Raw genomic sequence first — 13,168 nt, 5'->3', positions numbered from 1 at the left:
CCTCTGGAACAATAGGATCTCCTGGTTAGATTGTCTCCTCTCTCTCCTCACTGCAACACTAGGATCTCCTAGTTAGATTGTCTTTGCTCTCTCCCCTCTGGAACAATAGGATCTCCTGGTTAAATTGTCTCTGCTCTCTCCTCACTGCAACACTAGAATCTCCTGGTTAGATTGTCTCCTCTCTCCCCCCTCTGGAACAATAGGATCTCCTGATTAGATTGTCTCTGCTCTCTCCCCTCTGCAACACGAAGATCTCCTGGTTAGATTGTCCCTGCTCTCTCCTCTCTGCAACATTACAATCTCCTGGTTAGATTGTCTCCTCTCTCCCCTCTGCAACAATAGGATTTCCTGGTTAGATTGTCTCTGCTCTCTCCCCTCTGCAACAATAGGATCTCCTGGTTAGATTGTCTCTGCTCTCTCCCCTCTGCAACACTAAGATCTCCTGGTTAGATTGTCTCTGCTCTCTCCCATCTGCAACAATAGGATCTACTGGTTAGATTGTCTCTGCTCTCTCCCCTCTGCAAAACTAAGATCTCCTGGTTAGATTGTCTCTGATCTCTCCCCTCTGCAACAATAGGATCTCCTGGTTAGATTGTCTCCTCTCTCTCCCCTCTGGAACAATAGGATCTCCTGGTTAGATTGTCTCTGCTCTCTCCTCACTGCAACACTAGAATCTCCTGGTTAGATTGTATCCTCTCTCTCCCCTCAGGAACAATAGGATCTCCTGGTTAGATTGTCTCTGCTCTCTCCCCTCTGCAACAATAGGATTTCCTGGTTAGATTGTCTCTGCTGTCTCCCCTCTGCAACAATAGGATCTTCTGGTTTGATTGTCTCTGCTCTCTCCCCTCTGCAACAATAGGATCTCCTGGTTAGATTGTCTCTGCTCTCTCCCCTCTGCAACAATATGATCTTCTGGTTTGATTGTCTCTGCTCTCTCCCCTCTGCAACAATAGGATCTCCTGGTTAGATTGTCTCTGCTCTCTCTCCCCTGAAACAATAGGGTAGACTGGTTAGATTGTCTCTGCTCTCTCTCCTCTGCAATAATAGGATCTCCTGTTTAGATTGTCTCTGCTCTCTCCCTTCTGCAACAATAGGATCTCCTGGTTTTATTGTCTCTGCTGTCTCCCCTCTGGAACAATAGGATCTCCTGCTTAGATTGTCTCTGCTCTCTCCCCTCTGTAACGTTAGGATCTCCTGGTTACATTGTCTCTACTCTCTCCCCTCTGCAACAATAGGATCTCCTGGTTAGATTATCTCTGCTCTGTCTCCTCTCTCTCCCCTCTGGAACAATAGGATCTCCTGGTTATATTGTCTCTGCTCTCTACCCTCTGCAACAATAGGATCTTCTGGTTTGATTGTCTCTGCTGTCTCCCCTCTGGAACAATAGGATCTCCTGGTTAGATTGTCTCTGCTGTCTCCCCTCTGGAACAATAGGCTCTCCTGTTTAGATTGTTTCTGCTCTCTCCTCTCTGCAACACTAGGATCTCCTGGTTAGATTGTCTCTGCTCTCTCCCCTCTGCAACACTAAGATCTCCTGGATAGATTGTCCCTGCTCTCTCCTCTCTGCAACAATAGGATCTCCTGGTTCGATTGTCTCTGCTCTCCCCTCTGGAACAATAGGATCTCCGGGTTAGACTGGCTCTGCTCTCTCCATTCTGCAACAATAGGATATCCTGGTTATATTGTCTCTGCTCTCTCCCCTTGCAACAATAGGATCTCCTGGTTCGATCTCTCTCTGGTTAGATTGTCTCTTCTCCCCTCTGGAACAATAGGATCCCCTGTTTAGATTGTCTCTGCTCTCTCCTCTCTGCAACAATAGTATCTCCTGGTTAGATTGTCTCTGCTCTCCCCTCTGCAACAATAGGATCTCCTGGTTAGATTGTCCCTGCTCTCTCCTCTGTCCAGCAATACGATCTCCTGGTTATATTGCCTCTGCTCTCTCCCCTCTGCAACAATAGGATCTCCTGGTTAGATTGTCTCTGCACTCTCCCCTCTGGAACAATATGATATCTTGTTTAGATTGTCTCTGCTCTCTCCCCTCTGCAACAATTGGATCTCCTGGTTAGATTGTCTCTGCTCTCTCCTCACTGCAACACTAGAATCTCCTGGTTACATTGTCTCTGCTCTCTCCCCTCTGGAACAATAGGATATCTTGTTTAGATTGTCTCTGCTTCTCCCCTCTGCAACAATTTGATATCCTGGTTACATTGTCTCTGCTCTCTCCCCTCTGGAACAATAGGATCTCCTGGTTAGATTGTCTCTGCTCTCTCCCCTCTGCAACAATAGGATCTCCTGGTTAGATTATCTCTGCTCTGTCTCTTCTGCAACACTAGGATCTCCTGGTTAGATTGCCTCTGCTCTCTCCCCTCCTCAAAAACAGGATATCCTGGTTCGATTGTCTCTGCTGTCTCCCCTCTGGAACAGTAGGGTCTCCTGGTTATATTGTCTCTGCTCTCTCCACTCTGCAACAATAGGATCTCCTGTTTAGATTGTCTCTGCTCTCTCCCCTCTGTAACGTTAGGATCTCCTGGTTACATTGTCTCTGCTCTCTCCCCTCTGCAACAATAGGATCTCCTGGTTAGATTATCTCTGCTCTGTCTCTTCTGCAACACTAGGATCTCCTGGTTAGATTGCCTCTGCTCTCTCCCCTCCTCAAAAACAGGATATCCTGGTTCGATTGTCTCTGCTGTCTCCCCTCTGGAACAGTAGGGTCTCCTGGTTATATTGTCTCTGCTCTCTCCACTCTGCAACAATAGGATCTCCTGTTTAGATTGTCTCTGCTCTCTCCTCTCTGCAACAATAGGATCTCCTGGTTCAATTGTCTCTGCTGTCTCCCCTCTGGAACAAAATGATCTCCTGTTTAGATTTGCTCTGCTCTCTCCTCTCTGCAACAATACGACCTCCTGGTTAGATTGTCTTTGCTCTCTCCCCTCTGGAACAATAGGATCTCCTGGTTAGATTGTCTCTACTCTCTCCTCACTGCAACACTAGAATCTCCTGGTTACATTGTCTCTGCTCTCTCCCCTCTGGAACAATAGGATATCTTGTTTAGATTGTCTCTGCTTCTCCCCTCTGTAACAATTGGATATCCTGGTTACATTGTCTCTGCTCTCTCCCCTCTGGAACAATAGGATCTCCTGGTTAGATTGTCTCTGCTCTCTCCCCTCTGCAACAATAGGATCTCCTGGTTAGATTATCTCTGCTCTGTCTCTTCTGCAACACTAGGATCTCCTGGTTAGATTGCCTCTGCTCTCTCCCCTCCTCAAAAACAGGATATCCTGGTTCGATTGTCTCTGCTGTCTCCCCTCTGGAACAAACGATCTCTTGTTTAGATTTGCTCTGCTCTCTCCTCTCTGCAACAATACCGCCTCCTGGTTAGATTGTCTTTGCTCTCTCCCCTCTGCAACAATAGGATCTCCTGGTTTTATTGTCTCTGCAACAATAGGATCTCCTGGTTAGATTGTCTCTGCTCTCTCCCCTCTGGAACAATATGATCTCCTGGGTAGATTGTCTCTGCTCTCTCCCCTCTGCAACAATAGGATCTCCTGGTTAGATTGTCTCTGCTCTCTCCCCTCTGGAACAATATGATCTCCTGGGTAGATTGTCTCTGCTCTCTCCCCTCTGCAACAATGGGATCTCCTGGTTAGAAAGAATAAGAAAAAGGCTCAAGAAAGGATGATTAGGAGATAAGGTGGTGAGAGGATGATTAATTATGTAATGACTGCATTCATCGTGGCGGCTCCTCTTGGAGGTTGTTATCTGAGAGCGCAAATCCCTGAGTTGGATTGCCATTATCAATCATATGCGTCATTAAAATGCCATTCCTATTTGGAGAGAAAAAAGTGTTTGTTTGTGCAAATTAAATTTGTGGATTCAATCTATTAAGTTATTTTGTACTTAATAAGTTTGTCAATAATTTCCTGGCTGTAAATGAATCAACCGGTAAGAGGATTATATAGACAATGAGTTTGAAAAATTCCTTTTAACCGTGTTCTTCTCTTTTGACCTTGCTTCTCATAGTGTATTTGTTCCTTTTTTTTAAAGAATCAATTACATAACATCAAATGAATAGTGAAACTAGAGTTATATCTTTGTCTCCATTGTAGGTATGTTGAAGAAGCTCACAACACTAAAAGTGGATGACAACCAGCTCACCTCACTGCCTAACACCATTGGAAGGTGAGTACATTCACTTCATAAATTGCAATCCTTGAACTTCCCAAATGACATTTTTTGAAAGTATGTGGCCAAAAGCTAAACTAAATTCCAAGTCTTGTTTATTAATGCATATCTATCATTGAACTGAATGTTAGTCCGTTTTAGGGCATCTATTGCATAACCAAATTAAAAACTGTCAGAGACACAGATTTTGATGGTAAATTCAGTTGACACATTGCATCTTAATCTTAGCACGTCTTCTATGCCAGTGGTTTGTTGCTGTAGTCAACACGGCCTGTGGATAGAAGGGGTCTGAAACTCTGCTGTCTCACTCTGGCACCTTCTCCTTGATGCTGCTTCTCACCTTACATCGACTAACGCTGATTTGCTCCATCACTGTTCACACCAAGTACAGAGTGATGTAGAACATTGTGTCTCAGTTGGCAGCACTGAGAGACAGGGAGGGAGAGGGAGGGAGAGGGAGGGAGAGGGGGAGGGAGTCAGAGAGGGAGAGAGGGAGAGAGATACATTTTGGGGGTGTGCCATTCATTTGTTGTGCAATATTTAAAATGGAGGCTGTCTGAGTGGACTTGACTTCCCAAGCTTCCTCTGCTTGTATTGTAACCTCAAACTCAAACACAATAGCCAGCCAAGTTGATTTGCTTGTTTTATATATACTATATCAGTTTAATCTGTAAACTAGAATGAGTCAGAGGCAATTCTGGGGGTCAAGTCTGAAGACACCCAGTTACTGGTATGTCATAGGTCAGGGTCACCACCTTACAGCTCATCATGTCATGTTCATCCTTACCGTGCCCTGCCTCCCCCACTGCTGCTCCCCAAGCCTGTGATACTGTTTCCTGTACACCTTTTTTTCTTGGTTTGTCATTGGTCGGTTTTGTGTGTTGTGGTTATTTCACATGCATCTAAAATGGGCCACTTAGTGGACGCGCCAAAATAGGGTAAGTAGACTGTAAATCCCTGTCTCCTGTACATGTTCCTCCTCGCCACAGCATGTTTATTCAGGCAAGTGCTCACCTTAATGTCCCCTGTCTGTATGTTCCGGCCAGGGAAGCAGCTCTAGTAAAAGGCCTGCATATGGGAGGCCAGCTGGGCCAGCCTGTTCAGACAAATGTTGAGCTAATGCCTCTGCTGTGTGTATAATAAATAAATACAATTGTAAATGGTGATTGGCCCAAATGCTGATTGACTTAAAGCTGTGGTATGACACAAAATTAACTGCTTACTGTTCTAATAACGTTGATAAGCAGCAATAAGGCACCTCGGGGGTTTGTGGTATATAGCCAATATACCACAGCTAAGAGCTGTATCCAGGCACTTCACATTGTATCGTGCTTAAGAACAGCCCTTAGCTGTGGTATATTGACCATATATCACACCCCCTCAGGCCTGATTGCTTAAATGAAGTCTTTCCAATGTGGGGAGGCAGCTCTTTCCCTCATCCTATCCTGTTCATATACAATGACATTTTACACTAAACACTCTGTTGGAGTTTGAATTTAAAAACTGGACAGTTGTTGTTTTTGCTCACGTTGTCCTTTCAAATCTGACAGAGGCAAGGGCATTTGACTCAATAAACACTGTGGCTTTAGAGTTTAAGGTATAATATAAGATATAGAGTTAAGTTTGTCAATCATGAAGTTCAGTATTTAATATTCCCGATTTTGGTAAAAAGCATACTGTTGATTATAATCTGATTGAAAAGAGATACTGGCACCACCAGATAGTGAGTATTCATTTTCATTTTCCCTCATGGAATTAATAAAGTTGAATCAATTTTGTGGTTTGTCTGTAAAAATCTCTCATTCTATCAAGTCATGGTATTGAATATTGCCATGATCCTAATGAATCCATTTGATTCATGACTTCACCTTTCTGTAGTCTGTACATGTCTTTAATGTATCTACTCTTATAAGGAACACAATTATGATTTGTTTCCATTAATGTATCTACACCAAGGAGGGATCAGTCATCTTAGACTGTATCTGTCAACAACAAATACAGTCAATAACAAATAATGCAACCTGCTGCTGAAATGAACCTGCCCGTGGCTTGAGTGAAATAATGCGGAAGTCGGAAGTTTACATACACCTTAGCCAACTACATTTAAACTCAGTTTTTCACAATTCCTGACATTTAATCCTAGTAAACATTCCCTGTCTTAGGTCAGTTAGGATCACCACTTTATTTTAAGAATGTGAAATGTCAGAGAAATAGTCGAGAGAGTGATTGATTTATTTCAGCTTTTATTTCTAACATCACATTCCCAGTGGGTCACAAGGTTACATACACTCAATTAGTATTTGGTAGCATTGACGTTAAATTGTTTAATTTGGGTCAAACGTTTCGGGTAGCCTTCCAAAAGCTTCCCACAATAAGTTGGGTGAATGTTGGCCCATTCCTCCTGTCAGAGCTTGTGCAACTGAGTCAGGTTTGTAGGCCTCCTTGCTCACACATGCTTTTTCAGTTCAGCCCACAAATATTCTATGGGATTGAGGTCAGGGCTTTGTGGTGACCACTCCAATACCTTGATTTTGTTGTCCTTAAGCCATTTTGCCACAACTTTGGAAGTATGCTTGGGGTCATTGTCCATTTGGAAGATCCATTTGTGACCAAGCTTTAACTTCCTTCTTTCCTCATGATGCCATCTATTTTGTGAAGTGCACCAGTCCCCCCTGCAGCAAAGCACTCCCACAACATGATGCTGCCATCCCCATGTGTCACGATTGAGATGGGGTTCTTCAGCTTGCTAGCCCTCCCCCTTTTTCCTCCAAACATAACGATGGTCATTATGGCCAAACAGTTATATTTTTGTTTCATCAGACCAGAGGACATTTCTCCAGAAAGTACAGTCTTTGTCCCCATGTGCAGTTGCAAACCATCTGTTTTTTTTATGGCGGTTTTGGAGCAGTGGCTTCTTCCTTGCTGAACGGCCTTTCAGGTTATGTCAATATAGGGACTCGTTTTACTGTGGATATATATACTTTTGTACCTGTTTCCAACAGCATCTTCGCAAGGTCCTTTGCTGTTGTTCTGGGATTGATTTTCACTTTTCGCACCAAAGTACGATCATCTCTAGGAGACAGAACACGTCTCCTTCCTGAGCGGTATGATGGCTGTGTGGTCCCATGGTGTTTATACTTGCGTACTATTGTTTGTACAGATGAACGTTGTACCTTCAGGCATTTGGAAATTGCTTCCAAGGATGAACCAGACTTGTGGTCTACAATATTTTCTGAGGTATTGACTGATTTCTTTTCATTTTCCCATGATGTCAAGCAAATAGGCACTGAGTTTGGAGGTAGGCCTTGAAATACATCCACAAGTACACCTCCAATTGACTCAAATTATGTCAATTAGCCTATCAGAAGCTTCCTAAGCCATGACATCATTTTGGGGAATTTTCCAAGCTGTTTAAAAGCACAGTCAACGTAGTGTATGTAAACTTCTGACCCACTGGAATTATGATACAGTGAATTATAAGTTAAATCATCTGTCTGTTAACCTCTAGCGACGAGCAATCCCGTATCCGGGAGCGTAATCATAGCCTCAAGTGCATTACCATAACGCAACGTTTCCTATTCATGAAAATCGCAAATGAAATGAAATAAATATATTGAAACACAAGCTTAGCCTTTTGTTAACAACACTGTCATCTCAGATTTTCAAAATATGCTTTTAAATCAAAGCTACACAAGCATTTGTGTAAGAGTATTGATAGCCTAGCATAGCATTAAGCCTAGCATTCAGCAGGCAACATTTTCACAAAAACAAGAAAAGCATTCAAATAAAATAATTTACCTTTGAAGAACTTCGGATGTTTTCAATGAGGAGACTCTCAGTTAGATAGCAAATGTTCATTTTTTCCCAAAAAGATTATTTGTGTAGGAGAAATCGCTCCATTTTGTTCATCACTTTTGGCTAAGAAAAAAAAAGAAAATTCATTCACTACAACGCCAAACTTGTTTCCAAATTAACTCCATAATATCGACAGAAACATGATAAACATTGTTTAGAATCATCCAAGGTGTTTTTCACATATCTATTCGATGAAAAATCATTCGTGGCAGTTGGGTTTCTCCTCAGTAGCAAACAGAAAAGTACTGCAGCTGGAGATTATGCAATAATTGCAACGGAGGACACCAAGCGACCACCTGGTAAATGTAGTTTCTTATGGACAATCTTCCAATGATATGCCTACAAATACGTCACAATGCTACAGACACCTTGTTGAAAACGTGGAAAAGGTAAGCTGACTCCTAGCTCCTCCACAGCCATATAAGAAGTCATAGCCATGAGGCGGTTTCAAAAAATGCCGCACTTCCTGATTGTATTTTTATCTGGTGTTTTTCTGTAACATCAGTTCTGTGGCACTCACAGACAGTATCTTTGCAGTTTTGGAAACGTCCGAGTGTTTTCTTTCCAAAGATGTCAATTATATGCATAGTCGAGCATCTTTTCGTGAAAAAATATATTGTTTAAAACAGGAACGTTTTTCATCCAAAAAGTAAAATACCGCCCCCTATATCCAAGAAGTTAACAATTGTTGAAAAAATTACTTGTGTCATGCACTAAGTAGATGTCCTAACCGACTTGACAAAACTATAGTTTGTTAAGAAGACATTTGTGGAGTGGTTGAAAAACAAGTTTTAATGACTCCAACCTAAGTGTATGTAAATGTTCCACTTCAATAATTCACAGCCCATTTTTTTGCGTACAAATTAAGTTGGTCTGTGTAAGTAGGTCTGTGCTTCGCAGGTTCTTGACAAAATTATATGCACATATTAATATGGTACATCAAAGACATGTGTAGTAGTTGTGGTTGTTTTTCCTTTATTTTTTATTGATAGGGTTTTGGTTATTGTGCTTCTTTACATGTTGATGTTACACTAATAACTAACCAAGTGGAAGTAGCTGTGGAATGAAGGATTCTTAAGGGACACGTTCTCCTCTTTCTTCTTCTACCCAGTTTATCGCTTTTAGAGGAGTTTGACTGCAGCTGTAATGAATTAGAGTCCCTGCCCCCAACCATTGGCTACCTGCCCAACCTTCGCACGTTTTCTGCTGATGAAAACTTTCTCATTGAACTACCCAGGGAGGTACGTCCGTCTGTCCCTATATCCTCACAGTGCTCCTGTACTCACACACATACACAATGCATTTGGTTGTGTATTTAACAGTGTTGGGGAATAGTGAACAACATCTAGTTCAACTAGTAATTTAACTATGTTTTGCAGTAGCTTGGTGGCAGTTGAACTAAATTCAAATCTTGGTAGTGTTGTCAGTAGTTAATTACTTTTTTTGCCATGCAGCGGTGTGGCTAACTACTGGGACTACATGCTACTTTTTTGCAAAAATAATATATAGGTGAGGTAGGCAAGAATTGTCTTGCTTTTTCAGCGTCAGACCTGCCTAATTTTCATTTGAAACGTTGAATAGGATACATCACACATTCTGCTAACATCTGACTCCAGAGTGATCTATTCTTGCAATTTGTAGTCTATGACATTTCAGATTGAGATATGATAATTACCAGTTTTGAGGAAGCTACTCTGAAAATATAGTTTACCACGCTACTAATTACTTCACACTGGAAGAAGTTTAGCTACACTAAAGCTACCCTTAAGAAAAAGTAGATCACTACAACCAAACTACTTTGTGCTAAATTATCATATCTCAATCTGAAATGTCATAGAAGTGATCACTGAAATATCTGCTTGGCTCTTTTGTTGCAGATTGGGAACTGTAAGAATGTGACAGTCATGTCGTTGCGCTCCAATAAACTAGAGTTTCTACCTGATGAGATTGGGCAGATGACCAAGCTACGTGTTCTCAACTTAAGCGACAATAGGTATCTACCCATTGCTCTGCTATGTATACATAATGTAGTACACGCACACACAGAAACACAAACACAGAGAAACACAGACACACAGTAACGCAGACACACAGTGAATCCATATGTTCCTCACACTCTCATTGACGAGGAAAAGGCTTGTGTTGTGCGTCTATATATTTACATAGAGCGTAGGTGGAGTGGGGCATTCTTCTGAGGATTTTATAAAAACTAGGGAAGCTAGCTAGTGGTTATTATTTTGTTAATAGCACATTAAGATAGCTGCACAGCCTTAGAAAGCACTTCCCCCTGCCCACGGGCTAATTAAGAAAGCTCTTTATGAGATGTTTGGTTGCTCTGCCAGTGATTAACTGGATCCAAGGTAATTAAACCTGACCATCACTTAACACACGACAGCCATTAGTCAGACCTGCCTCTACACGCAGCACCACACACCACAGAGCTGATAGGCTGCCTCAGAATGGGCATCGAATCACCCCAACCCTGCATCATCCTGCCTACGGTAGCCCACAACACTGTCTTCCTCTGACATATTTATGTTGTCAAAGTGAGGCAGAGTTTGCTGAGCGTGTTGCCAAGGTGAGTAGTGGGTGTCAGTCAGTCAGAGGCAGGCTATTATAGTTCCTTGGCAGAGGAATAATATTGGCTTTTCACAGGGGACTTAATGATGATCTGTGTCCTTGAACACACCCGAACACAGTGTACTCATTGAGATGATATGCCTTCTTACTCCCATGTCATCTTCTTCTCCCTTACACAGATTAAAGAATCTCCCATTCACTTTCACAAAACTAAAAGATCTTGCTGCTCTTTGGCTTTCAGACAATCAGGTAATCTTATGATCTTATATATTGTTTTGTTAGAAAGAAACAGACCTTTACATTTTTGGATCAAATCTATAGTTTTACCTGTGTTAGCTATACTTGAAGTGTCAGTGATGTGTGATTGTCTTCTGTGTGCAGTCCAAGGCCCTGATCCCTCTCCAGACAGAGGCCCATCCAGAGACCAAGCAGAGGGTCCTCACCAACTATATGTTCCCTCAGCAACCACGACATGATGAGGGTGAGCTAGCCAGATACTGTGGGTGGAAATGTAACACATGCTGACATGAGGGAAAATGCTCATAGCCAAGTATTCCCACAAAGTGGATGTTGCAGTACTATAGTAGTAGTATAGTACAGTAGTATGTGATTTTGTGATCGCTAAGGTGCCATGGATATGTATTTACAATTGTTGAATGGTGCTTGAAATAGTGATATGTGTGCAGAGCATGTGTCACTGAACTACCCTTTGAGGGTCAGAGAGACTGAAGGTGTAAATTTACTCAGGGATTGAATCCATTTTGAGGTTCCACTTGAGGGCGTTTGACAGATGGTTGGGTTAGGTGCCAGTGCACTGTATGCTGTTGGTGAAGTGAGCATGTCAGAACAGCACCAGTGTGAGACTAGTGCACAATAAGTCAGTGACACCTCCCTGTTTTCCTGCCCGTCCTCTCTGTAGACTACCAGTCAGACAGCGACAGCTTCAACCCCACCTTATGGGAGGAGCAGCGTCAGCAGAGGATGACCGTCGCCTTTGAGTTCGAGGAGAAGAAGGAGGAGGAGGACAACTCTGGAAAAGTCAAGGTTTCACAGGACTTTCTGTTGACCTCAGGTTCCCCCGCTTTTATCTTGTTATTGCCACTTATTTTGCTTGTCCTGTCCGTCCAGGTTGAGATCAATCTGAAGCGCTACCCCACACCGTACCCAGAGGACCTGAAGAACATGGTGAAGTCAGTGCAGAACATGGTGGGCAAGAACCAGCTTCCCCTCAGCACTGGTACTAACTCCTCTGGTACCAACATGGAGTCACGAAAACAAGAACAGTATGAGCCCCCCTGGCCTATGCCCCCCAAAGAGGTAACAGACCGGGTCATACCACACACCCAGAGACCCGCACATACCACCACACTCTCTCTCTCTCACACACACACACACACACACAAATGCAAAAACAAATGATTTGATTATACATAGTCCTCTTTGGCTGAATGCGATAGATATGTGTCACCCAGTCACTCAGAGTGATCTTCTGTTCCAGGTGATGGAAAGAGAGATGTTAGAGAGAGAGAGAGAGTTCAACAAGACTCAGATGACAGAGCAGGGCATCATACACAACTCTGCCATCGACATCCCAAAGCGCAAGGACAAGGAGGATCTGACTGAGAGCTCAGAGGTACAGGAGCAATTTCCTTATCTCTTTGTGAAAATGTTAAATCGTTTGTAGCACTTATTACGTCCTTTTAACACCAGGAAAGCAAAACAAAACAACAGCTTGTATTGGGCTTGGTGGGGGAGAGAGTACTGACATGAATGTTTACACTGCAGCCTCAAGGTCCTCTCAGGCCGTTATGTCAGATTTAGTCCTTAGTTGCCTTGGACATCTCAATGTGAGAGTTCGGGTAGAGGTGAGACCACCTGTATTGAACGCATGGGAACTGAATTTCATTGAAAGAACCGAGTGGGTGTGTCCAAACTTTTTCAAAGACATAGATTAATGTAGTATCAGGTTTCAGTGTTTTTGACTTATGGCCAGGTGTGACAAAGTTTGAGGGGGCAATGTATTAAACCCAGGGCCATGGAACTGTAGCGTAGCAACTTTTTAGAGGTGATTGAAACCTACAGAGATCATAGAATCCTTTCATCTGGAAGCCTCAAAGGCCCCATGATGGCTTCAACTGGGTCTTTGTTAGATCGTTAGCTCTCTCTCTCTGAATACGCAGAGGAGTCAGACAGGTAGTCTGCTGAGGTGCTGTTTTCAGATTTTTTTTTATGCTGTGTGCGAAAAGGTGCATTATCTTGGCATAATATCATATTGTGGCTGAAATGGAGGTTAACTCGGCCATAGCTCAAATGTCAAGTATTAGTGCATTTGCAAGTCCCCAGGGGGGCAACCGGGTGCAGAATTTGTAGCCTTTAATAAGGCTTGAAATACTGCACAATGAACAGCAGAGGCTGTTGAACAAACAGAGCAAAGGTCAGTGTTAAATGTCAATTGCATTCAGAGGACTCCAAGGGGCTAGATCTGAATAAGCACCTGTTCCCAGAGTCAAGTGGTCAGCATCTGGAGATGAATGAAGCAGGTCATATAATA

The 13,168-nt window shown here is 42.8% G+C and overlaps 1 protein-coding gene across 7 annotated transcripts in view; it reads left to right on the top strand.

Annotated features, from left to right (window-relative positions):
* The window catches only part of lrrc7 (leucine rich repeat containing 7), a 190,825-nt gene that overhangs the window by 160,156 nt on the left and 17,501 nt on the right, over positions 1–13,168 (top strand). For all 7 annotated transcript variants that reach the window (XM_064935349.1, XM_064935353.1, XM_064935350.1 and 4 more), the window contains exons 11-19: positions 4,107–4,179; positions 5,103–5,120; positions 9,149–9,278; positions 9,915–10,030; positions 10,797–10,866; positions 10,999–11,098; positions 11,537–11,661; positions 11,746–11,934; positions 12,116–12,250. In XM_064935349.1, coding sequence (XP_064791421.1) covers positions 4,107–4,179; positions 5,103–5,120; positions 9,149–9,278; positions 9,915–10,030; positions 10,797–10,866; positions 10,999–11,098; positions 11,537–11,661; positions 11,746–11,934; positions 12,116–12,250 — 956 coding nt within the window. The remainder of the gene's footprint in view (positions 1–4,106; positions 4,180–5,102; positions 5,121–9,148; positions 9,279–9,914; positions 10,031–10,796; positions 10,867–10,998; positions 11,099–11,536; positions 11,662–11,745; positions 11,935–12,115; positions 12,251–13,168) is intronic.

This window comes from Oncorhynchus masou, chromosome 24 (genome assembly GCF_036934945.1).
Source record: "Oncorhynchus masou masou isolate Uvic2021 chromosome 24, UVic_Omas_1.1, whole genome shotgun sequence".
NCBI classification, from domain to species: Eukaryota; Metazoa; Chordata; class Actinopteri; order Salmoniformes; family Salmonidae; genus Oncorhynchus; species Oncorhynchus masou.
The sequence above is the reverse complement of the archived record's forward strand: the minus strand, read 5'-3'. Positions and strand labels throughout refer to the sequence as shown.